This window comes from Hylobates moloch, unplaced genomic scaffold, assembly GCF_009828535.3.
Source record: "Hylobates moloch isolate HMO894 unplaced genomic scaffold, HMol_V3 SCAFFOLD_2, whole genome shotgun sequence".
NCBI lineage: Eukaryota > Metazoa > Chordata > Mammalia > Primates > Hylobatidae > Hylobates > Hylobates moloch.
The window spans coordinates 1,598,730-1,625,612 of record NW_026652277.1 but is presented as its reverse complement, the minus strand read 5'-3'; the positions used below and the strand labels follow the sequence as shown (position 1 = coordinate 1,625,612).

Genomic DNA, 26,883 nt, shown 5'->3' with positions numbered 1-26,883 from the left:
CAGCCTCCCTCCAGCCGCCGGTCCTGGGAGCTTCACCGTCCAAACGGGAGCTGAGTTTGCAAGCTGCCAGGCGGCGGTGCGGCTGGTGCTGCTGCTGATGTCAGAGCCAGAAAGCAGTTGTGATTGGATCTAATTAGACGCTGCTGCAGCAAATAGACAAGCTCCCTGCGTGATTGGCTTCAAAGTGGCTGGTGCCAAACAACTAGCAGAGGCGCAAAAGTAGCCTCCCTGCGCTGGGAGCCCAGAGCAGGAGGCAGAGCCCGCGGGAAGCTCGGAGCACTCAGGACGCCGCGCGCCCTTCCCCGCCCTCCCTGACCAGGGAGCAGCTCGCTCCAGGCGCCCAGCCGAGGCCCCCAGCCCAGTGGGGGCGAGTCATAGAGAACAATTCGAGAGACAGAGACAGACGGAGCGCGCTCTCCTGCTCAGTCCTGAAAAGTGAGCCGCTCCCGGGTTTGCAACCTCAAGCTTCGCAGCAGCGGCGGCGGCGGCGGCGGCCGGGAAGGAGGCAGGTGCAGGTGCAGGAGAGAGGCGGCTCTGGGCTCGGCGCCTGGGTCTCGGCCATGGCCTCGGTCCTGGGGAGCGGCAGAGGCTCTGGAGGGCTGAGCAGTCAACTCAAGTGCAAGTCCAAGAGGAGGAGGAGGCGGAGGTCCAAGCGGAAAGGTAAGGACCGCGGGGCGCGCCGGCTCCTGCCCCCCTTCCCTCCCACCCCTCCGGCTTCTCCACCCCGGTCTCTCACGGGGTCTCCGGGCTTGTCCGTTGTGAGCACATTCACTCTGGGGTGCTGGCGGGATGGCTGCTCCGTGCAGGGCGCTCGGGAGTTCAGATCCCGTGGAAATGTCTGGGGCCTCCTCTCGCCCAGAGGGGACAGTGAGCAGCCACGCGGCGACATGTTTGAGGGACCGGGACGAAGTGGGGCGAGGGCGGCGAGGAGCTCCCCGTGGAGCCCGCGCGTCTCCGGGCCCCGCAGTCCCCAGTGGCCCGCCGGGCTGGCACTGCCTTCCACCCTCCGGAGGCCACCTCGTCTCCCGGTGCCAAAGGAATTACCCAAAAACGGGGGAACGAGCCCTCGCGCCAGCTACTCCCATCCAAACTGTCCCGGAGGAAGGGATGGGCGAAGCCCTGCGATCGCCTCCCCAAATTGGCTGGCAGTTTTTACTCAATGTGGTGCCCGTCGATTTGTAAACATTGGGACGTAAAGAGAACACAGGGCTCGTCCTTGGAGAAATAAGCAGAAATGAATACAGGAAAACAGAAAGAAGCATCATATTTTGTTAGTGGTAGAAAAAAAGCCGCAAACCAGGAAAGCAGGAAAAGCAGCCGCCGGCTGACAGTGGCCACTGACAAACTCAGCTGTGCCTTGTTACTGATATTCCTGGGGCTGGGCCGCGCTGAAGTTAGTCAATGCAGCAAGCGAGGGCTTTCACACTGGGGATTGTGCGAAATTAGCAATCGCTCCAATATGAGAGCAATGCCCCCAGTGCCATCGTAGCCTGCGTGCATGCCAGGAAGAATTAAAAGATTCTTCTCATGCCGACCCTTCTCGCCCAGAGAGGAACCTGTGTTATTGTCAGCTCCTAGTGGGCCTGAAGGAGAAAGTTCAGTTCTAATCATGATTTGAAATGTGCTGATTTCTTTTTAAAGTGAGGTAGAATTATAAAGAACTGTGGGAAAAACACAGCTAGAATTGATCAGCTTTGCCAGGTGTTTGAAAGCAAGAGGCAACGTTAGGTGTGTGTGGGGTTGTCCATCTTTCCTGGAGAATTTTCATCTTTGCATTGGCCTAAGATAAGTTTCTACCAGACCGTTTCCTGTGTGCCCTCGAACCGTCACCAGGTCCTTTACTGCTTCTTCCAATAATAGAAATTATCCAGAGAGTCTGCAGGCATAAATGTCAATAGCAAACAGTCATTCATTATGACCCAACGTCAGGACCACTGGGAGGGATTCGCCCCCACAACTTCCTCAAAAGGTTTTGGAGCCTTTGGTTTCAGAAGGGGGGTGATGTTGTGGTTCTCATTTACCTCTCAGCTGCTAAGTGTGCGCTTGCGATTCACTTTGTTGTTTGAAATTATCATTTTGAAACAGACCTGTTAGTGTCCTCCAAAGATAATGCCAACACAAAGTGGCATTGATATTGAGGAAGTCACGGGATTGAATAATGAATATGACTTTTAAAAGAGGAAAAAGGAAGCATCATCTTTACACTTCAAGTGTTCACATTTCCCAATATTTTTTGATTAGTCTATTTAAATATTTAGAGTTGAAGAATGTGGAGTAATAGTTTGCAATAATGCAGTTTATAGACATATAAACAGGAGGAAAGTGTTGCCTTTCTCCAAATTCACTTGCCTTACCAGGAAGCGTCAGTCGTGCTGGCTTAGAAAGTAGTCAATTTAGGGGGGAAAGGAAATCTGGGGAAAGACTTCACTTGCTGTAGACTTAACTTTAGCAATTCAAAATAAAACGCCGATAGCAAATATTTCCATACCTTGGTTATTTTGAATATATCAAGTCCCTTAATTTTCATAGCCAAAAATTGAAGCGGGAAAGGGCATTCAGGATTTGTACACTGATTTCTATTGCGAAGAGATTTCTGGCGTGCGGGAGAATTTCCCATGGCACCTGCCGGCAGCTAGCTTGACAGGAGAGTCAAACCAAACTGCTCAATATTCAATTTTGGGGGAAATGTTAACCATGTAGATGTAGCTGATCAAATTAAAAGGTAACATAGCCAGCTAAGAGGCACATTAAATAATTATTTACATTTTCCTGGGAATCGATTACTTCATCTGATACCTAGTTATTACAGATGCTGATTTATTTTATAAAAAACAATGGTGAGTTTAAATTACGTTCTAATTGTCATTAATCTTAACCATAAATGAATAGAATAACCTCAATTTTTAAGCGTATCTGATATTCAAACTCTATACTTGCCACAATTTAAAATCCACGTGTGTATGAGAGACTGTTAAGGAATTTTAGTGTGGCTCTATTGGGTGCTAACTGAAGACACTGACAGAAGCACAAAGTAGGGGCTGTTCTCATGGGGGAATAAAGACAATTAAGATACATGCTGACCCTGTTGCCTGTGAGATGCGTATTTCCACCTAGTCTAAGGGACAAGAATCATTTTTGAAGACGCATGATAACTTTAATTTCCCAGTGTGGTGACATCTGGCTCCTTTTCTATGTGTGACTCTGAGAGTGACTTTGGCACGACATGCTTCTTATCAAAATGATCTGTGAGCTCTGAAATAAAGCATGCCAGGGCTACAGCTGAAGTGTGGCCAAGACGCAATACTTTCATTAAGTATAATCCATAGTCTTGGAAATGATATTTTTTCCTGTGGAAGGTATATTTTAGTTACTATGCCACAAAGGAAGCTGTATGTATCTTTAAAAAAAAAAACACCTTTGTCACAGACTATGACTTCCAGGTATTATTTGGCAGGAACCTGTATTTCTCTCTCAGATAAACTTTAAATAAGATTCTCAGAATGTCTCCCCACACATCAATCCTACTTCTGTTATTTTACTGGGACCTAGTGTTGTACAATTTTGCATTTTCTGTTTTATTTTTCAGCAGGGACTTTCTTTAAGAAATTATTCATACATGGTTTAAATTTTTTATGTAAATGAAAAATGCCAAAATTTGACTCTCACATGAGAGAAAAACAAGCTGCTGGAAAAAAAAAACAAAAAAGGACTGTGAGAAGGACAGGGAAAACCTCTCTCGGTCTTACATCGATGGCGAAGCAACGCTCATATCCCATGACACATGCCAGACACGTCAGTGTGTCCCGCGCCCGCCTCACTCAGAGCCGTTCGAAAAATAATAGCGCTTGGAGTTTATGGAGACTGTTACCTGCCATCACTAAATACCCCTGGAGTTCATTTCTCACAGACAGTACCAGGAGATCGCACTTTATTTTATAGTTCTTGGTAGAATTATACAAGGTAATTATGTACAACCAAATCCATATTATGTGGTTATATAGAGTAATATCTGCCTGTATTAGAAAATAGCTCAATGTGTAAGTATTAAAAAGATCTATTTTAACCAAAAAATAAAAAGTTTTTTTTTTTTTGTTAATATCAGTTCAACCAGGTAGAATAAGAGGCAGAACTCATCAAAACAGTATAGGATATAAAAATAAATCACTTTAAAATATGCCAATAATTCTCTGAACCCTGGAATAACTTCAAGGTAATATGTATGAGGAATTTCTTAAATGTTTTTAGTTATTAAAACAGTGCGTATATTCTGTTTTGTCTTTTTCTCTCTTTTCTGAATGTATTTTTTTTTCTAAAGCTATGCATTGGCATGAAAGGCATTTTGCAAATGAAATATTTTTAATCTTCTACCCATTACTGTGTACAATGTGTAAAATGGCTGAAGTTTCCAGAATTTTTCTTTGAAAAAGGCTCTTTCAAGGCAAACATATTTGGAAATAGATTGACAGCCAATCCAAAATCAGCTGGCTCCACAAGGTACATTGGAGGCTGGGGTTTTAGAAGCGGCGTGTCAATCTTCACAGAGTGGAAAGGGAAGGGGCTTCGGGGTGGCTGGCCACGCAGGATCCGCAGTCACCCGGGGCCAGTCGGGTTGCGTTTGAGCTTTGGCACAGGACACCTCTTTGAGGCATTTGACAGCAAAATAAGTTAACTTGAAATTTAGGTTTTGTTCTAGAGTGGTTGGTTATACAGAGTTTTAGGAACTTGAAAATGCATTTTGAGCACGAGGTAGCTCTGTAAAAGTAAAGCCATGAGTCATGGGAAGGTGTGGAGAACGGGCAGGTTGCTGAATGTTGTGAAATGTAAATAAAAAGTTGGCAAAGGGAACAAAATAAGTCGAGCAGATGGATGGCAGACGCCGGCTTGCTGTGAAATGAAAATCCATGAAAAATTAATGAAATAGATTGTGCTGAGGACGAGGGCAGAGCGGCCGTGGGCGCCGCAGCCCCTGCACTGCTACAGTCGTCCCCGCCGGTGTCACCCTGGCTGGCTAGGGACACAGCCCTGCACCGCTGGCCGGAGCCCCACATCCTCCGCTTATCTCGCTCACTAACAGCTCAAGAAGAAGGGCTGGATTTAGCGATAAAAATCAAATTGATTCAACCGTTAACCAGCATCTAACTGTGTGGTGCTTTTTTCCCCCCTTTCTCTTTTTAAAAATTTTGTATCAATGCCTCTGGTTTCTAGTGACTCGTCTAGTAACAGTAATTGGAGATTGCTTCAAGGGCATTAGATATAATGAGCGATTTTGAATGTAGAATAAAAATATGGGATTCGTGTATCCATATCTAAACAGGGGTGAGTCGGTTGCCGCAGAAGAACCACCCTGGAAGGAGCAGTACGTGAGGAAACATAGAAAAGGAAAATTTTTTTTTTTGAGGCATGAAAAGATAACTTATGCCCTAAAAGCATTTAATGTTCAATTTTAAAACTATACATATATATAGTATGATATATATACACACATACATATTATATATATACATGTATATTACTATGTATGTATGTATATGTATATACACGGTAAAAGCAGCTGAAACATTCGAGCAATTTTTATACCCCCCTACTTTTTCCAAAATAGTGGAAAATGAATGTCAGCATTTTTGCAATCTGAACAATTTTGAACAACTCCTAAAACCAAAATTATTGTAATACTCTGCTTCTCATCATTTAAAAATATTATATCAAAATAGATATTGCAGTTTTAAATTCGGTTCTTAATTACTAGCTCACAAGATTTCTAAAAGGATAATTTTCCAAATTGTAAGCAAGACTTTAAAAGCTCTTATTGCCATTTTGAACTGAATATACGAATAAAGGTGAATAAATGCCAAATGAACTATGCAAAGCCTGGCTGCCCTTCACAGAACATTCAAACTACTGCGTGTTGACGCCGTCTCTGTGGTTAGGATAGCTCAAGAAAAGCAGCAGGGGCTGCACCGTGCCTGGTGTGTGGCCAAGAACCTGATTCGTGTTGCTACGTATTTGCCAATAGAATGAAACTAAATTAACCTCTATCTTTACAATTAAAAGTTTTTCCTCCACTCAGAGAAACAGATGCTGCTTAACACTTGATTTTTCAAAGGTGATTGCTTATTCCTAGCTTTTGATATAACTCAATTAAGAACGTACCAATATCAAATAGAGACATTACGTTCAAAAAGAGAAGAAACAATGCTTATAAAATTTTTGGTTCACAGGGACAGCTAACGCGCTCTGGTGAGACTTTAGAAAACAAGAAGGGAAGGGAACATTGAGAAATTTAGGAACTCGGAGCCAAAACTCCTCTTCTGCTTGCGTATGTTACTATCTTAGTATCAAGACATCCCTGTTCAGCAGTTAAAGTTGGGCTTTTATTTACTCGTTTATTTGATTTAAAAGGAATGGAGGACGGGGCTATTTTATCTGATTGCTTGCCTGACGTTGTTTAAGCAACGCCCTAGCAAACAGGGCTCATAGGCCCTGAATCTCCATCTGCAAATTTATGACTGAATCCATTTTCCTGGAAACCACATCCAAATATTAGCAACTTAGAAACTGACATGTTTGCTTTTCAAGAGATCCACAATCTCCCTCCAGCCCCTAAAATTTGGTCACTTGCAAAGATAGCAGACTTTTTGGAAGAACGATCTATATTTGGAAATAAAGAGTTAATCTGAATTTCCCAGGCCCTCCATATGCACTGTGGATATTTAATCACCTTTTATTCTAGTCATAGGTGTTGAGTAGGAAGAGCAGGAAAATAATTACATTGTATTATTGATGGTGAATGAATACAGTTGGTATCTAGTTTCTGGCAGGAAGATGTCTGGTAAATCCTCTTTGGGTTATAAAATACATATATATTGGAATTTAGTATCATCTGTTCTAAATTACAAAAATGATCAATAGTTAATGTTCAGTTTTTTAATCTCAAAACATAGCAGACAGATCATCTAAATTCCATATTTATATTAAGGAGGGGATTTTATACTTAAGAAGTAGTGTCCAATAAATCATGCATTCCTATAAACAAAGAAGAGTAGCATGTGTGCTTAAGTTCGAAGAGAAAGATGATATAAATGCTCAGGTGACTTAGATTTTAAGGAAATTTATTTCAACTCTCTAAGAGGTGAAATTTTGGAAGTTTTTTCAGCTGTGTACACTTAAAATTGTGGAATTGTGGGTGGCTTCGTTGAGCTGCTTCCAAGGCAGAGGGCAACTAGGACCCTCGTGTTTGTGTAACTGAACGGCTAATTCAGTTCTGATGCAAATAGTCATACCAGCTGAAGCCTCACGCAGAAGAGGGCCACATTGTGTACGAGCAAAATCTCCCACGGATCAGAAAGAGAAACCGAGCAGTGGAGATGCAAAGGTGAAAGAGGGCAGTTATTGATTTCGTGTTAAGTACCGTCTCACTCCTAGGGATCTCTAACTCAAATCTGGCCACGTTCATCACTGCACATCTTTTTAACGGTGCCAACAACAGATCACTCATTTGCAAAACAGATCCAGGTTTCTCTCTGTGGCTGTTGTTTTGCCATTTGGATCATAAATAAAATGAACATTGCTCAGAATCTATTTGTAAACCCACTTCTCTAGGGCCTCTAATAGATGGAGTGAATCTTACACCAAAATGATAGCTCAACACCTTCAGGTGATTTGCACATAATGGAAAGAATTCCTTTAAACCCCTTAACCAAGATGTGCTTTGGAGAATTTATCGATTTAATTAATCTGTGCTGCTCCATTTATTTGAGATGAAGTCTTTGATTCTTGTTTCCCACTGCCGACAGACGGAAGCTCTGCCTCATCATTTTGTAATGTCTGACATGATTTCTCAAATACGTCTTCTCAAAGGTGGCATTAAAATAGAATGGGGAGCTCAGTTCTCAGAAACTGGAGCCTACTCCTACCTGAAAATGCTAACCCAAGTCAAATCTCTTCTTATGGCTAAAAACAAACAAGAGTAGAGGGTCCTTACTGTTGCTAAGAAGCAGGACTTGAGACCCCTAGCAGGAGAGCTCAAAGCATATACCTAGGGCACAAATAATGATTAAACAAAAAGCAGGTTTTATTAGTTTAAGTCCAACGGAAGTACAAAAATGTCCTCTCTTTAATTGCAATATTTCCTAAAAGTGTAATTGCATTTGGGAAAAAAAATGCAATTTAATAAACATGACAGAAACAGCAGAATAGATTTTGACCTCCTCCAAACCCCAAGTCTGGCTGGGTTCACTCATCCCTGTCTGGAGCAGATGCTGTGCTCACATTGGGCTCATAGCTGTGAAAATAGCCGCATTCTTAAAGGAAGTACCTGCCCTCTTTGTGTTAGACTGTGCTCAGGACTGAGGACAGAAACGAAAAATATATACAAGCTCAGACACTATCTGATGTGTACAATTAAAAAGGACATTGTTTCTGTAAATTTGGGGATCTACAAGTGATTTGTTTTTTTTTAAAACAATACCTTTTACTATTCCTTAGGTAAAGAAAAACATAGGTAGCCTAATTTAACCACAGACACAAAGATATTTTATTCGTGCTTCAATTCTAAATGTTACTACTACAGATAAACTTTTTAAAGGACTATCCAGATTCTCAAAGAATTCTAACAGGAAGAGAGTTTTCAATCCAAAATATATGGCTGAAGGAGAAATTTTGAAAATTCTAAGAACTCTATGCTAATTTTTTCTGAAGAAGAGATAGTTTTGAGATAAACATCATTGTCGGAGTTCTAGGAAAACTACTAGGACAAGCAGTAGCTTTTGAAAAAACTCCAAGACAGCAGCATGAGGGATACAGAAACTTCGACAGCCCTGAGTGATACTGAACTGAGAGCAAAAGCTGTTGCCTCTAGAAGTATAATAGCTTTGATGTGTAGCAAAGCGTTATTCCAACATCCTTATACTGTTTCACTCTCAGGAAATAAGGATGGGTATATATTCAGCACTGACTGACATGCAGGGAAATATTTATTTATTAACCATTTAGGAAGATAAGGTTCTTTGTTTTTAAGTATAACAAATGTGAGAATTCATATAATTTTATGTAATCACCTGAGTTTTTAATCAAATTGTTGCTTCAGGGAAGTGAAATCATGACATGGGCTCTTGTATGTGGGTAATGAATAGAAGGCATGCCATTAACATGTGCACTTGTGTGTTTGTGCAGATGTCTCATATATGCATGCAACGTAGAGGGATGACAGACTCAAGAGGTAAAGCACAAAAGCCATTATTCAAATAGAGAAAGTTGGAATACTAGAAGACTCCCCAGCTCTAGAACAGCAGCAGTCTAATATAAACATTACAAAAATCATGTCGAGAAAGAAATCTTATCTAAACCTCTGAGAGCACAAATTCTTTGGGAGGTGATGAAAAAGAATGTCGGTTTGTGACTGTGTTTTAGGGTATGGAGAGAAACACTGATTGCTTAATTTTAAAAATTGCAAAACATCATTGTTTAAAGTCGCCCTTTGTGCATATTTTACACCAAGTGAAATAAATCTTTTTGTCGTTGCCACTAATAAAAAAATTATCTTCTTACATCATAAAACAAAAGAGAAACAACCACCACACTGGTGTGAAGGAAGGGATTTTAACAGAGAGAGAGAGACAGAAAGAATAACTTTCAAGTCTCTTCTTGTGCCTGATTAAAGTTCACCTTTCTTACATTTTGTTTTATGTGACTACCAATACAGAAAGAACACTTGATTTTAAAGTATGGTGGATGCTATCCAATTCTGCTCTGTTTGCAATTTTGCCTCAAACATTATATGTGTCTTTAGGCAAAAACTGTATTGGGAATGAGTCTTATTTATTTGTTTATTCATGTGTAGATCTATCTCCAGTGCCTACTATGAGACAGGCAAAGAGTGAGGCGTCACAATGACATGAGCAAAAGCAGTGGATGTGGCCCTTGCTCCTGAGCGTCTATTGTTTATGGAGATACAGAGGCACATACCTGAAATCCGAACACGGAACAAAAATAACCTTTCGTGATCTCAACGCTATATACATATAAATTATCATCAGATGGGCTTACAAAAAATAGATTTCTATTGTATTTCCTTTATTATATCAAGTGAAAGTTCTTTATAAAACTAAACCGTTAAAATATAAACCCCTTTACGTTTGAACATTTCTATTCTTTCTACAATATCAAAACATAATAGCTACTCAATTAAAACCCACTGAGAAAACTGATTGCGTTTTTGTAATAAGAATTTCTTAAAGAAATAATGGGAACACTCTGGGAGAGGGGAACATTTTCGGGGGAGGCTGTGGAGAGACGGGCTGAGCTGTTGTCTTTTACACAGGGCGGCACTCAGTGTGGAGCAGGTTTGGAGGTGGCTTCCACGACCACCTTTGGGGTGATGAGCAGAGAAGACTTCTTCCTTGGCTCTTGCTCTGTGGGGCTCCCCGCAGGTGTGGATGCGGGTGGTGCTTCCTCCTTTGTTGGGATTTCTCAAGAATGGGGGCCAAAATCCCTATCTCTGGGCTCCCAGAAACCAGCATAGTGACTGTCTCGCCACATACCATGAATACATGCTTGTTGTAGAATTTATTATCAGATTTACATTGTACATTTACAAAGTGCCCTGTCGGGTTTATTTTTAAGCCATAGTTATGTAAATTGGAGTCTGTCCATTCAGCAAACATTTACTGAACACCTTTCATTGTCAGTCACTGTGCTGCATGGTAGAGATTAAGCAGGAACAGAAGCTCTAGAACATGTTCTAAAAACGCCAGAGAGCAAGTCTGAATGTGGTTTGCCTTCTCCGTGGTCTCTGTTGAAGATGGGCGCCCTCGCTGTCCTTCCCCGGGCCCTCTCCCTGGCCCCTCTGCTGAGCTTCCAGCGTGGGGCCCTGAGGTCTCCCTGGGATGCACACACTCCTCCCCACACTCCTCCCTCCTGAACGCACAGCTGCTCTCCAGTCTCCCTCACCTGCAAACAGGTCCCCAGCTCCCCATCTACGGAAAGCCAGGCACTACCCAGTGCCCAGGACCCTGTGGCTTCTTGCAGCGCAGGGCAAGTGCTGCCTGCCTATCTCGTGAAAAAGCCAGGCAGCCGGGGAACCGAGGACTCTGACTGTCAACAGAGCATGGCGACATTCGTGACCAAGGAGGGTATCTCTTTGCCTGGAGGTCGGTCATGTGAAGCAGGATACACACTCATCTGTCTCACACTATTTACAGAGTCATCCGTGGAGTCACAGAAGGTGCTGGCAGCACCATGTTCATGCAATACTGCAGATATGGGATAGGGAACAGAAAAGGCGACAGTCACCCAGTGTGAATGGTCCCGTGTTTCTATGTAGACAGCATGTCTCTTGGTCGTCTTATCTTATTAGATAACTTTGGAATCATATCTATCACCCATCATCCAGCTATCTACCATCTACCTTACTGATCTGTCATCTATCATCTAGAATCTAAACAATCTATCGTCTGTTCCTTTTCTCTCATACACACTAACTAAGCAGGGGACATACGTAGAAGCTACACCCGACCGCACCGTAGAGAATAAATAAAATTCTGTCCTATGTGCTACTTGCCTAGGCACTGCTCATTTTTGGCCACAGGAACACTGGCTGCAGCAGTCAGGCAGAGATGCTTATCCATAACAGTACTTAGTAATGCCTCAAAACTTGGACATCAGGGAAACTAAAAATGCGAGTTGCTAAAATGGAAATCAGTCAATAGACTGAATGCTGTATACTGTTTGTACATGTTTATGCATAATCATTGATAAACACAGTAGAATTCTGGGGTTAGCCCCTGTACTCTTTACTATGAAAACATTTTAGCCGTAGTCCGGTGTGGCCGAGGAAATGGCCTTCGTGCCTCTCTCCCTGGGACTTCTCTCCTTCCTTCGGTTCGGGCTGAGCTGATTCCTTGGTGTTCCCAGGACAGCTTCACCCGCACCTCTCGAAAGGTTAGTGTCTTGTGTCAGCGTTCTTGTCACTCATATCAAAAAACACATCTGAGGCTGAAGACATTCAAACTTCAGATACGAGTGCTGCGTGTGGCCTTCTGTCCTGGAAGTGAATGTCTTTGTTCCTGGCTGTCTCAGGTGTCGCCCTGGGTGGGGTGGGGGTGCCATTCCCCCCTGCGGGGTCCCGGGCGTCTCTTCTTGGGGGGCTGTTCCCCCGCTGCGGGGTCCTGGGCGTCTCTTCTGGGGGGGGGCTGTTCCCCCCCCTGCAGGGTCCTGGGCGTCTCTTCTGGGGGGGGGCTCTTCCCCCCTGCAGGGTCCTGGGAGTCTCTTCTGGGAGGGGCTGTTCCCCTGCTGCGGGGTCCTGGGCGTCTCTTCTTGGGGTGGCTGTTTCCCCGCTGCAGGGTCCTGGGCGTCTCTTCTGGGGGGGGGCTGTTCCCCCCTGCAGGGTCCTGGGCGTCTCTTCTGGGGGGGTCTGTTCCTCCGCTGCGGGGTCCTGGGCATCTCTTCTGGGGGGGGCTGCAGGACTCACTTGCGAGTGTTTTTCATGTGACTCTGAAGCGGTGACATGTGATTTATCCTGATGTATTTTTGCAAGAAGGAATGACATTCTAGTCTGGGCTCATGTCAGAAACAGGCCCCCCACCCTTGATGGAGAAGAAATAAATAGAACCGCGTGTGCCACAGCCATGTGACATCGCCGAGACCGCTCTGGTTCAGGAGTCAGGGATGTGGCCCTTTACTCACATCCCAGGCAAGAGTATATTCCCTAAAAATTCATGAGATTGGATGTATCTATTTTACAGCACGTTAACCCGGCCCCTGAGGTTAGCACAATGCAGGGAGGGCGTGTCCTGGCAGGTTCATCTGGTCGGGACTCTCCTTCTCTGCAGGGTCCACATGCTCAGTCAGGTGTGAATCAGTGCAGTGCGTCTGTTTAACTGATTGTCCGTTTGGCCCTTAGGCAATAGGAACTAAATATTAATAACTAATATTTACTGAGCCCTTATCCTGTCCTAACAGCTTCATGTGCATTGCCTCATTTAATCCTCCCAACAACACTACAAGGCGGCGACATTTATGGTCTTCATTTTACAGCGTTGGCGTGGAGAGGTTACAGCAGGTACCTGTGGCCCCTCATCAGGCATTGTGGCTGTCCGCATTCTCCCTACGACACCCCTGCTTGTTAAAGTTCTGTGGCCCCCTCCCTAGGTTCCATCCTCTCTCCCACAAAGGGTAGACGTGGCTAGGGTCCCCCATTTTGAATATGGAACTTCCGGACCAATGTATTCTTTCCTTTGGATCTTCTTTTATTGCTCTATGGGACCTGAAGCTCTTCCAGGACCCCGCCAGGCTGTGGCTCACTGAGGCAGAGAGCACAATGGGACCCTGGCCATGGAAATGAGGTGCATCATCACTTTCTGTCGGGGACCCGGGATGACAGGCAGGCCCTCCTGCTGCTGCGCACACGAGGAGCCTCCGAGGCTGCTGGGGTTTGGGGGACTGGCTCTGATGGAGATGCTTTTGGGGGCTTGATGCATCTGGCACTTGGGAACAAAGATAAACCAGGCAGGAGACATGCCCTGACCTCTCGGGGAGAAGAGTGCTTTCACCTGATGCTGTGAGAGTGTCCTTCGACACCACCAGGGCACAGATACAGTTAGAATAATTAGCCAGGCAAGAATTGTGTACCTCGTGGTTCTCCATGGGCCAGATGCAGAGATGGGTGCAGCTGAAAAGCCAGCAGCAGAAAAAGCCCTAGTCCTGCGGACACACAGGCACATGCACACGCTTTTAATCTTGGCTGCACGCTTTTCAGCTGTATGTTTTCAGCTTCATTTTACCTTAAACACCTCTTTAAAGACCCCGTCTTCAAATATGGTCACACTGTGAGGCACCACAGGTCAGGACTTAAATGCATGAATTTGGGGGAAACACCATTCAGCCCACGACAGAGAGAAAACCACAGAAATTCACCTTCGGAAACATTTTCTGAAAACTAAAGCTTACGGTTAGGCTATCAGCGCCCTTTTCCCAGAAACATTATCCCTACCTCAATAAGGGCCAGAAAATTCATAAGTCCCATCTTCATCCCTGTAGCATCACTGCTAGAGAAACCATCATGTCTCCAGGGGTGAGAGATACTTGTAGAATTGAACTAACCTCTGATTAGGTTAAATAACATCCAGAAAATTCCCCTTGATTTCTTTGCCACGCGATGCCCTCTAACAGGGTGGTTCGAAGCTGAGTGGTTTTATTTCGTTCCACCTTTTGAATTCTCCCTTCCTGGCCCTTCGGAAGGTGCCCATTTCTCATGAAAGGTGGAGAGAACTGCGGTGATTCTAAGAAGGGCTGCTGTCCCCCTGTGCAGGTGGCAAGCGGACCATTCTCACCTCTCGCTGACGGCTCTTTTCCCAGGTCAGATAAGGTCTGCTCCATAACTCTCTTATGGGGAGGTCAAAAGGACCTACGACGCCATCAACTAAACTGTGTCTCTGTCTCATGGATGAGGGAAGGGAGGCCCAAAGAATGCAAGTGGCTACCGAAGCAAGCGAGATGGTGAGAGCAAGCCCGAATCAGAGCCTGGTCCCTCCGGTCCCACTGGCTGTTCTTTGCTTAAGAAGGGACCAAGGCCCTGGAGTGGGATTGAACAGGTGGGTTCAGAAAGGCCACAAGGAGAGCTCAGGTCCCCAGAGGACAGGAGCACAAAACTCAGGAGCAGGTGTTCTCTGGGCAATGTAGAGTGAATCGCCACTTAGAAAAGACTCCGCTGGAAGCTCTTCCATGTTGCTCTTAAAACAGAAGTCTCAGAAACAGTGTGTTAGCAGTGGCCGTAAAAGCTACATCACGGGACCATGACACACAAGGGCCTTCTGAGAAGGGGCATGCACTCCCATTTCCAGGGAGATACTGCATATCGTGCAGCCCAGCTCACACCTTAGTGAGCATGTGTTGCCCACACCTGTGTGTGCAGGTTCATGTATGTGCGTGTGTACACATGAATATGGACATAGGACACCTTAGTGAACGTGTGTGTCCACATCTGCATGTGCATATGCATGTATGTGCATCTGTACACATGTATATGAATATAGGACACCTTAGTGAGTGTGTATGTGCACACTGTGTGCGTGTGCATGTACGTGCATGTGTACATGTGTATATGAATATAGGTAAATATACACGTATGTATAGGCACACTCCACTGTGCTTTTGCTTGCTTAAGTAATACACCTTTTTGATTTGAGGGTTAAAGGAAACTGCAGAGGTCGTTGAACTGAATTCAGATAGGCAAACATCTTCATTTTTCAGATATCTATATAATAAGTACATTGAATTCCAAAATAATTTTTAATTACAGCACAAGGTAAAAATCTTTAAGGAATACAATGAATTAAGACGAGAGACGAGGGAATTTTTAATTCTATTTTCCAAAAGAAAAATAGAAAAAATTAGGAAGCTGATGTGCTACCAAGAAATGCAACGAAATACAGCACATTATTCATTCAGTAAAACCCTGGAAATAAATTTGAAAATTACAAAGTGTGCTTATCAGGTTGATATTCACGCTTTGGGTTACCGGGCATGTAGATTTACAATGAGGACCTACTGCATTCCCTTGTGTGTCCCTGTGTGTTTGTGTAGAGGATACTTTCATCCACTTCCCTGCATAAACAAGAAGTCACTTCTTAGATTAACTGGTTCAGAGTCAGTGCTGGTAAAACAAAGTGGAATTGAAGCCACAGATAAATGTGCATGTTCTATTTTAACCTCAGTAAGTCAATGAATGAAAAGTAGATTACAGAAATAAATCTGGATGCACAATAATAACCAGGACATTTGAACTCACTCTAAGTGACCAATGCCCCAAGTGTCAATTTAAAGGTTAAATAAGTGCGACCCTCCTAAGAAAACATGTTGTAACATTGTAGCACCCCCACAATGTAACAAAGGGTTTACAGTGAAATAGAGTCTACACAATTTCATGACACACCAACTGACTAAAATAGCTCTTCCCATCTGTTCCCAATCTTACTTATAAAGTCATTTTACATAAACACAGGTAGGATTTCTGAGATTTAAACATTTTAAACATTTAAATATAGTAAACAAATTCCCGATTCTTGGTGGCATTTTATTAGCAATGGGCCAGTAATTATCAATCTCTGATCACCAGGAATGAGGGGTCCCCTCATGCCGCTGAACTTTGACAAGGATGCAGATGGAGACAATTTCTCTAGACCCCTCTCCAGTCAGTTCTGTGGACCCCAGGAGCCCTGACCAAGTGCTGGGATGAGGCCAAGGCTGAGGATAGATGAAAGCACAAATGCTGTGTCCCTGAGATCCACAGCTCAGTCCAGAACAGACACATCATTGAGACAATATTGCATGTTACACTGAGGCCACACAAGGCCCTCTGTACATCTGGCTTAAATGGGCTTTTGTGAGCTTCGCTGCTGTTGCAATAATGCATAAAATTCTTTATGTGTAAAATACCTTCCTATGCAAAGTCCCAACTGACTTCCAACAGAAATCACTTGCAATCTGTGTACCGGAAACGAATGTGTCCAGTGTGTGTGTGTGACTTTGCACGCCATATGATGTGTGTGCACACAGCAAGCCCACCTAATTCGGTATAAATAGAATCCCACTAGATGAAAGCTACCCGGGAAAATATAGAAAACACGCCGATAGTAAGCTGGTGCTTTTAAAGTCTGTGTTTGATACTTGTTCTTTCTGAATTATTTTACGTCAACATCAACATTCGTTTGGTCTTATCTGAAAACATACAGCAAAATGTCACCTCCTGCAATATTTTGGTTTGCATTCTTCTCTTTATTGCTTTATTTTTAAAAAGTGACTTGAATTATTTACATAATTTTGATGATGATGAATTAACTTCTCTGCTGGGGCCAGGGCCCTTCTTTCTGCTGACGTCCCCTCAAGCAGAAGGAGGCCAAACTTGAGCTGGAGATGCAGGTTTGTCAGATTAGCCTCTTCCTGCATTTCCTTCAAGCGAGTGCTGGCCTTGCTTTCAGTTATGTTAACTGTATTCTTCCTCATCAAGTTCCACAACTGAACTCTCTTTTTTTGAAATCATCTTCATCCGAGCAATGGGAAGGTACATTCAAGGTGGCTTTGTGCAGGGAGAGGTGGTGGGTGCCTTTGTTTTCTGAAAACCTTCCAGACAGAAGCACTGCAGCAAGCCAGTGGCGCCAGGACATCGGGCACACGCACGTTAATAAACGCCTTTTATACCAGCTCCTCTTCTTTTTCCATATATTAGTTGCTGCCCCCAAATTTGCCTTGAGTGAGCTTCCCGCTCCTCCAAATGTTTTGCCACAGGGTGTCCACGTGTCCAGGCTGCCCGGAGGCCCCCACGTGCTCCTGCAGTGTGGGCCAAAGTAGAAATAATGTCCCATTTCACACATGAGGCAGTAGCCCATATAGTCCTATACCCCATCATCCATGAGACAATACTGATTACTCTGCTAAATATTCAAATAAAGACCGCCCCTAGATTTCTCTTTTGGCAATTTTTTTTTTTGCCATCTACAAGTTAACCTTTTTTTTTCAACTTTTATTTTAGATTCAGGGAGTACTCAACTTTTATTTTAGATTCAGGGGGTACTCAACTTTTATTTTAGATTCAGGGAGTACTCAACTTTTATTTTAGATTCAGTTAACGTGTGAGTTTGTTCCGTGAATAAATTGGGTGTCGCTGAGGTTTGGTATAGGATCTTCTCAGCCCGGGAGTGAGCATAGTACCTGGCAGTTTTTCAACCCTTGTTCTTCTCTGGCCCCTTCTAGTGTTGCCAGTGTGTGTTGTTCCCGTATCTGTGTCCATGAATACTCAGTATTTACCTCCCACTTATAAGTGAGAACATGTGGTATTTGGTTTTCTGTTCCTGTGTTAATTTTCTCAGGGTAACAGCCTCTAGCTGCATCCATGTTGCTGCAAAGAACATGATTTTATTCTTTTTCATGGCTGCATTATATTCCACAGTGTATGTGGACCTCATTTTCTTTATCCAATCCACCATTGATAGGCACTAGATTGATTCCATGCCTTTGCTATTGTGAATAGTGCTGTGATGAACATTCTGGATGATTCCTCCAAGTCACAGGCAAGGAACATGGAGAGTGGGAAGAGCTAAGCTCCAGAATCAAAAAAGTGCGACCAAACATAAGTTTCCCCCAATTGTAGTTATTCGAATTCCATATTTTCAGTTTCTGCCCCAGCCATCACCTTCCTATGATGCGTGTTAGGTTTTCTCAGCATGGTGGAAACAGGGACTTCCTGCTGCTGCTGTGTTTGTGCCTGTTGGTTTCCTCCTCCTCCCTCCCTCCTTCCCTCCCTCCTTCCCTCCCTTCCTTTCTTCCTTCGTTAGCATTTTTCTAACTATATTATTCATAGGCTTGTGGGTTTGATGTGCCTGCATTATATTGTTCTAATTCCCATTAAAATATAAGATGGCATTTAATACACATTTAAAAGTTTTTCACATGCCACCCAAAATCAGCTTGCAAGCCACCCTTAGCCTGCATACATATGAAAGAGACTGGTGTCTGGGTGTGGAGGCTCACACCTATAATCCCAGCACTTTGGGAGGCCCAGGCAGGTGGATCACTTGAGGTCAAGAGTTCAAGACCAGCCTGGCCTACATGACAAAACCCCATCTCTACTAAAAATACAAAAATTAGTCTGGTGTGGTGGTGTGTGCCTGTAGTCCCAGCTACTCCGGAGGCTGGGGCGGGAGAATCTCCTGAACTCAGGAGGAGGAGGTTGCAGTGGGCTGAGATCGTGCCATTGCACTCCAGCCTTAGTGACAGAATGAGACTGTCTCAAAAAAAGAAAGAAGGAAGGAAGGAAAGAAAAAGGAAGGAAGGAAGGAAAAAGGAAAGGAAGAAGGGAAAGAAAAGAAAAAAAGGAAAAAGGAAAGAAAAGAAAGAAGAGAAAGAAAGAGACTGGAGTCCCTTCTCGAGCAGGGTCTGAGAGTGAGGACCCATCTGAGGAGTGGGTGCAGAGGGAGGTTCAGATGTGCGGCTCTGTCAGGACGGACTTGTCACTGACACAGGCCCAGCTGCCCCAGGGTCCGCAGGGCTTCCCCGACTCAGATCCCTGCATAACCAAATACACAGGGCCCTGGACAATGTTTCTGCCCCAAAATTGGGCCAATCTGTGTCTGCAAATGGGAAGAGCTCAGAGATTTAAAAACAAAAAGCCAAAAAAAAAAAAAAAAAAAAAAAACCAAAGCACACTACAAACCCAAGCAGAGACAGAGGGCCCGCTTCCCGTCTTGGTTGTGATCAGAATAACATGTGCTATGTGTGCGATGAAGCATGCGCTCTAATGCTCTCTAGGAATTTTAGGAGTGCCTTTAGCCCTTCCAATCCCAGTGAATTCAAAAGGCCTGCATGTGGTTTATTGTTATTCAAGGTATATGTAAACTTTACGGTTATTTTGCAGACTTTTTTCTTGTAGATCTTCTCTACAGTATAGCTCCTTGATAGTCATAAGAGATATATACTCAGAGATCTCAGAATCCTAAATCTGCCAAAGCATCCATGGCATGACACTTCGACTGGGGGATGGAGTAAAGCAAAATTTCCAAATCAACTTTCATGTAATGTATATTTATTTTTTAAAGTTTGGGGTATTTTGCTTTATATAAATGTATCAGGTTGTCTTGCTCTAAGACTTCTTAGAGGTAACGCACATTGAGAACCCCCAAGGAAAAGAGACACATGCCATGTTTTCTAAATTTATCTCAACCTTAAACAACTTTTTTGGAGGGAATGATACATTAATGCCTCACTTAATATTAGCAATAAAATTAGGAAATGCTCAAATGATTAATTCACAATATCAAGAACTTTCACTGGCTGCTTCATAACGGAGTTGGCTACCAAGTAATCTACAATTTTTACTTTGTCTGAAATGTCTATTGTCTTTCCAAGGATGATACTCTTTTTAGATCTTTCACACCTTCATGACTGTCTCCAGCTGTATTGGAAAAATGTTTATCATTTTCTGGCCCTTCAGAGTCTAAAGCACCTTTCTGCCTGGGGCAGTTACAGAGGCTGCCCAATGTGTTTTTGGAGCTCAGCAGGTGTGCATGAGTCGTGATGGAACGTACAGGGAGAAGTTGGGCAAGGAGTTTGCACAGCAGGTGTGCATGAGTCGTGGAACATGCAGGGTGCACCCCATTAGCAATCGGGAAAGGAGTGTGCACAGCAGGGGGAAAGGAGTGTGCACAGCAGGTGTGCACGAGTCGTGATGGAACACGCAGGGCACACTGACTCAGCGGGCCGGAGGGGAGGGTGCATACAGCAGCTGGGCGTGAGTTGTGGAACGAACAGGGTGCACCAAGTTAGCAGTCGGGCGAGAAGTGTGCACAGCACCACCTGCAGGCAGCATTCCCTGCAGCCCTGCTGCTGTTCAGAAGGGTGTGCAGAGCTTGCGCCAGCAGCTGGGGCAGAGGGGTGAGCAGCGGTGTTGGAGGCCATTGCCTAACAGTGCTGCAAGGCAGCTCTGGAAACTTCCGGAGCCTCCTGGCTTCCTCAGCGGCACCAGTTGGTCGCTCCAGAAGTGCTCTGTGTACTTCTAATACCTGTTTTTGTTTTTGTTTTTTTGCATAAAATTAATGGGTTTAGTTTCAACTGCTTGAAAATAAGAACTAGCATATGATTTTCTTCTCAAGACCTTTGTAAGGTGATAGAAGAAGGCCAGATGTGGAAACACTGGTGAGAAGCAGATTTGGAGCCACTGGCTGGGTTTCTGCTTCAGGATACTTAAGCTTTCCTACATTTCCTAGATTTGGGGGTCGATTTTCATCTACAATTTTTTTAAATCACATTTAATATTAAACAACCTTGAAAGTTTCTCAATTAATCAAAATCTATTTGTACAGTAAAAAATATTAAAAATACACTTAGTGACTTTTATTTCATTTTCAAACCCTACTTATTTCCAAAAAGAATTTCAAAGGCTTACCATAAAAGGCATAAAGTTCTGCCAATGGAAATACACTTCCACATAGAATGGAAAAATCTGGGGTAATGAGACCTACTGCAACTGAGCATGGAATGAAATGCTGGGATTCCTGGCAGTCAAGGCAAAAAGGGAAACAATGATTTAGAGACTTCTTGCTTTCTAAGAAAAGCAATCAAACCAGGATGTCACACCACAGAGAGAAAAGAATTAGGTTATCTGACTTAGGAAAGAATGAGAGCAGATATCACTAATTGGCTATTATGGTGATAAAAACCCCTTGTTGGGAGCATCACACACCAGGGACTGTTGTGGGGTGGGGGGAGGGAGGAAGGACAGCATTAGGAGATATACCTAATGTAAATGACGAGTTAATGGGTGCAGCACACCAACATGGCACATGGATACATATGTAACAAACCTGCACGTTGTGCACATGTACCCTAGAACTTAAAGTATAACAATAAAAAAGCCCCTTGTTAAGGCTTCACTGAAGCATCTGGCTTTTAAGTAGCTGGTTCCAATGGGCTGTCCAGTGAGAACCAGCTATAAAATGCACACCTGGGTAAATGAAAGTGCTCAAAGGCTTCGTGGAATGACTTTCTATGGTTCAGATGGGCATGGATGTGTCAGGACTGCAAAGACAGGTATTGAACTTCCTGCCTTCTGTGGGTGGAGGGTATGTATCTAAAAGAATGAAAGACAAGTAAAGTTACTTAAATAAGAAATATAAGAAGGGAGTTAGGACCCAAGCATAGCTTTTACCACTTCAGGCTGAATACAGAGAAGACTGTTTGCACATTCTAAATGTGTGCATAGATTCAAAAAGCATTAAATGGGCATTGGCTGGTTTAGATGTGTGCCTAGAGGCCAGCTTTGACCAATGAATTAAAGGCTCCACGGAAATTAGACATGCTCATTAGGTGAATTATTTTAGCTTTGGTTTTTAATAAATGAAAGATTGGCAATTAGCCTTAAAAAATATATGGTGCCTAAATTCTGTTTGGTCCTCATGCTGGTTCTAGATAGCAACCCTCACACGTAGTTTATGGAGGTGCTTCACAATGCCAGCTGCGAACGCAATCTAAATCGTCCAACCTTCCTCCACCCAGTGCAAAATTCATGTGGAACACTGACTGTAATATTTCAAATCCTGGCGTCAAATTTTAAATAGAAACTGCTGAAATGTCCATTGGTTTTTGTTTGGTTGGCTTTAGTACCAATCCAGTCCAAGAAGTACCTTCCTCTCAAATTTTCTAAACACGTTTTCACATCAAATCTTTTTTGAAGCAATGAAACATCTTTTAAGTGAAATCACATGCAGAGTCTCTTTATGCAAAACAAGGAACTAAGCTTTGCCCTCAGAGCTCCAGGAAGCATGTTCAGTAGACCACTGGGTCCCCAGGCATCTGACCCTGACCCACACTTGTATGGCAGATATCATTTTATGTACGTCTATAACCAGACTCCTCCAACTTGGCATTCTCTGTGTCCTCAAGGAAGTGAGGACATGCAATACATTGACAATTTGCTTTAAAGTGACAAGGGTGACTTTGTTCTCTCCATGTTCCCCACGGGACCGGAGCATGGCACTTCACCCATGGAGGTATCCAGGTACTGCAGCAGGAGGAATTCTGGCCATGGCGCTTGTTTAACAGGCTTCTGCAGCTCAGGTGTTGAGGTTCATTACACTCTCTTCCCATTGCTTTTTGGCCAAATAGAAGAGTATTGTGGCTTTGCCAATGCTCTTTGAAACCCCCTGGAACCCACGTGAGCAAGTCTTGCAGCACCGTGCCGCTGCGACCATTTACACCCACGGAGCGAAGGCAGCTCTGTTTGTATTTATCAAGAGTCCGCCCGGCCCCTTTCCCACCTCCTTCACCAAGCTCCGCCCCCTGCCCAACCTACTGGAATATGCTGGGAGCAGCACTGCCCGGATTCATGTTCTAAGGTTCTTCTCTAACTCTCCACGCGGCCAGACACTTCTGTGGTAAGGTGGGTGGGTGCCGGTCCGGGAAACAGAGAATTTCATTCCAAGCGCTGTAGGAACCACTTAAGCTTTCTTGAAACATCAACTGAATGGGACTTTGCAGGTTCCGCCTTCGCCTCCCATCACCCACACCTCCCCAGGTGTGTGTGGTCCCCTCCCCGGCACCCAGGTGTGAGCGGTACCCTCCAGGCACCCCGTGTCTGCAGGCTCCATCGCCTGTCTCCTAACAACTATTCTTTTTTCTCAAACTGGCCACTATTAAAATCCGATGTCAGCTAGTTGACAAGTGGAAATGATTTGATAGACTATTTCACAGGGAAGTACACATGACTGATGAAAACCATGCTGTCAGGACTAAGGAGCTTCATGTTAGTAGGAAAAATCATTTTTGACCAATGCAGTGAAAGTAATGGTGGTGGCCGGGCATGGTGGCTCACGCCTGTAATCCCAGCACTTTGGGAGGCCAAGACGGGCAGATCACAAGGTCAGCAGATTAAGACCATCCTGGCTAACACGGTGAAACCCCATCTCTACTAAAAATACAAAAAATTGGCTGGGCATGGTGGCAAGGCGCCTGTAGTCCCAGCTATTCGGAAGGCTGAGGCAGGAGAATGGCGTGAATCCGGGAGGCGGAGGTTGCAGTGAGCCGAGATCGTGCCACTGCACTCCAGCCTGGGTAACAGAAAAAAAAAAAAAAAAAAAAAAAAAGGAGGTAGGTTAGGGATTTCATAATGAAACTTTCGATGGTAAGGGGCTTCCAACTCTCTGGTTGTTCATACACCACACATCCACTTCTTTTTTTGACGGAGTCTCGCTCTGTCGCCCAGGCTGGAGTGCAGTGGCGCAATCTCGGCTCACTGCAAGCTCCGCCTCCCGGGTTCACGCCGTTCTCCTGCCGCAGCCTCTCCGAGTAGCTGGGACTATAAGTCCAGCTTTGAGAACACACAGTGTGCCTGCCCCCTGTGCTTCCACACAGCCTCTCCTCATGCAGGAGGCACGCAAAGAAAAAAAAAAAAAAACAGCAAATTCTGCAATGCACCTCGTAACTTCTTACCTTTGTATAAAACTGAGGCCATCAGACTAGGTAATTTTTGCCTGCTAGAGCTGTGTGAAACCTTTCAAAAAATGGTAATTTTTACATAATAAAAAAACTGTTGCATTTCTGCTAGGCAAATGCATTTTGAGCAATTACTGTGTGTCAGGAGATAAGCAAATATTGAGTCATAAAAAGAAAATAGTCATTGTCACTCAGGTCTTTGTCCTGGAGGAAGTTTCATGCACGAATTTGAGAACATCTGTTTTAAATACAGCTTCGAACATTATCAGCTGTTGTATTTTCTTAATGTATCTTACACATTTATAATTTGTAAATGTATTTTTACTGGGTGTATTTTGAGTAACTAAAATTATGAGCATTTGGAGAAGGCTGGAAAATCCAAAGTCAACATCCATCTAACATTAAATGGATAAGCCACCCAGAGAATTTGTCTAGGTTTTAATTCCTTATCAGGATGCTTTGCGGGGGGCATGATAGCATGGTTCAGTTGTATGAAATTCTAGGCAGCTATGAGAATTCTACTAGAACCTGGAATAGCCTGGAAATGTCAGAGCCTCCTCTTATCCTAGTCCTCATAAAGGAGGAAGCTGTACATGTAAATCTGTAACAGCCTGGGCAGGAGGGAAACTCTTTCATCACTTATTTTCATGGGAAAGAGAAATGTCATTAGCCTTGAGAGCTTTGGCAATGCCTGTAACTCCTATTTGTTAGAAGCTATCACACAAGACACAACTGTGTCCCTGAGAAAGGAGGAATTGCCTCAGCTCACACAGCTGGAAATCAGCACTAAAGGTCTCCAGCTCTCTTGTTATTCTCACCTTTTCTTCTTTGTCAAGTGGAGGAAAACACCTTAGTAAGGAATCCCCTATGAGACTATGTTCTATATCAAAGAACAGAAGAACAAAATCAGTGCCAATTATCGACATTCTCAGTGCTCCCATCAGCTATGGTGGTGCTCCCAGGATCCATGCTGGTCCTGGCCAGGGGTAGGAGTTTCCTAGGTGCGTCCTTCAGAGCGGGGGCCTCACCATGACACCGGGTGTCCAGTGGGTTCCCCTCCAGATAGGAGACCTTGAGTGTGTCCTCAGCTTCTCATGTTGCAAGTGTAAGTCAGCTCCCCACTGGGCGAACAGGAAGGACTAATGCCTGAGATCCAGCCCTGAGCTTCCAGACGGGGCTGTCTGGCATCCCAGACGATGCTGAGGTTAGGTGCTGGTGTCCCCGGCCATTGTGAGCCTATTTTGGGGCCTGGCAAGCTCAGGACGGGCCAGGTCTCGGAGTAACACACGGCACTGGCTGATGGTGCCCTGAGAGTTTGCAAGAACTGACTTTCAAACATGGAAATGCAGAGTACACATGGTTGGGCCAAAAATCAGATCCTCTAGGTTGGTCACATGTGACCCTGCAGGGCCCCCGGACAGGCCTGGGAAGCACCTGTGGAGGTATCAAAGCCGTCCTCCTCCTCACACTGGCCTGAACAAGCTGAGAAATGAGACAAGGAGTGAAGGTGAAGCCCCGGGGTGGTCTTTCTGGCCAGTAAAGACGAAGCTGAAGGTAGGAGCATGGTGTGAAAGCTGAGAGGCTGCAGGAGCTCACGGTCAGGTGCCCAACGGCAGCCCTGGTGCCTCTCTCCAGTCCACGCTCATGGCAGTGTGGTGTGAGCCCAGATAAGCTGGTCAGCACACCAGATTTACCAGCCAGCCTCGTCTCTCCCCTGCCCTGTGAGTGCCGTGAATAAGTGGCAGGGACAGTGGGAAGGAGGGGAAGGTGCCCCCAGCACCCAAGTGCAGGCTGGATTCCCAGGCATCTCATCCTTATCCCTCCAGCTTATCTTCTGGGTGCATGTGTCCCAGTGGCAGGGTCAACTCAAACCCAGGGAGTTTCGTCAATTGTTTTTGCTTATCCATTATATTTCTTCTAAATAGTAACTTTTTTGGAGAAAGGATGGTAATTATCAATGTCAAACAAGGCCCCAGCCTCTGATTCAGTGCTGCAGGGCCCTGAGGACAGTTTCAATGCTTGGGATCCATTATTAAGACTCAGAGATGATGAGGGGGGAAACCACAGCTATGATAGAAATTAAATATACTCTTCTGGGCTGAGTATAAAGGAATAGCTACTGCTGGCCTGTGAGAAGCTGTAATAACTAGTATAAATCATTAACAATGAGGACATAGACTCCCCTAAAGCGACCCTTTCCGCTCAACTGTGAACCTTCCCGGGTTTGGGGCATGGAAGTTTAGGACAAACTGTCCTCCACTGAGCACTTTGCAGGGAAGGTTATTAGCCCTGCGAGGGGACTGTGCTCTCAGGAGAGCTGCACGTAAAATGACCAGGAAGGAAATAGCAGCAACTTCTCAAATTAGCATAATTAGTAATTATCTCTTAATAGCCCCACTTGGCTTTAGAGACTTGGCACTTGAAATTCTGCTTAAAGTTCGGTGAGGAAAAACAAATTTCACGCTGCAATGTCTCAATAATACAGCTGAGCTGCTAAGGTAGTTGTCTGGTTGAGGTAAGGGAAGGAGAGGGGTGTGTGGACGTGCCAAGCGCTTCCTGTAAGAAGAGCTAGGCATGGGGTCATCTATACAGAGAGAAAGCAAGGGAAGCATCATTGGAACTCTCCCACTCGCACTCTTTGAAGATACTTTCAGAATGTTCCCCCCTTGGAAGCTCAAGTCACCACCTGTGCTTAGGGTCACTCTTTCTAATGACACATAATTCAGCTTCCTTCAGATCAAAAGTCTCTCCAAAGTAAAGACAATATGAAAAGGAAAAATGGAAAAGAAAACCTGGCCTCCACATCATAGCAGCTAACAAACATTGCACAAACCTTGCTGTTGGCTCACTGGAATTCAAATCCAAATAAGATTCACAAAGAAATTAGAGTCTGTGGCAAGAAAACAG

The 26,883-nt window shown here is 44.4% G+C and overlaps 1 protein-coding gene across 1 annotated transcript in view; it reads left to right on the top strand.

The window, feature by feature from the left end:
* The first annotated feature begins 206 nt into the window (after positions 1-206).
* The window catches only part of ADARB2 (adenosine deaminase RNA specific B2 (inactive)), a 554,344-nt gene continuing 527,667 nt past the window's right edge, over positions 207-26,883 (top strand). Inside the window, exon 1 of the mRNA XM_032171565.2 lies at positions 207-660. Coding sequence (XP_032027456.1) covers positions 561-660 — 100 coding nt within the window. The 5' untranslated portion in view covers positions 207-560. The remainder of the gene's footprint in view (positions 661-26,883) is intronic.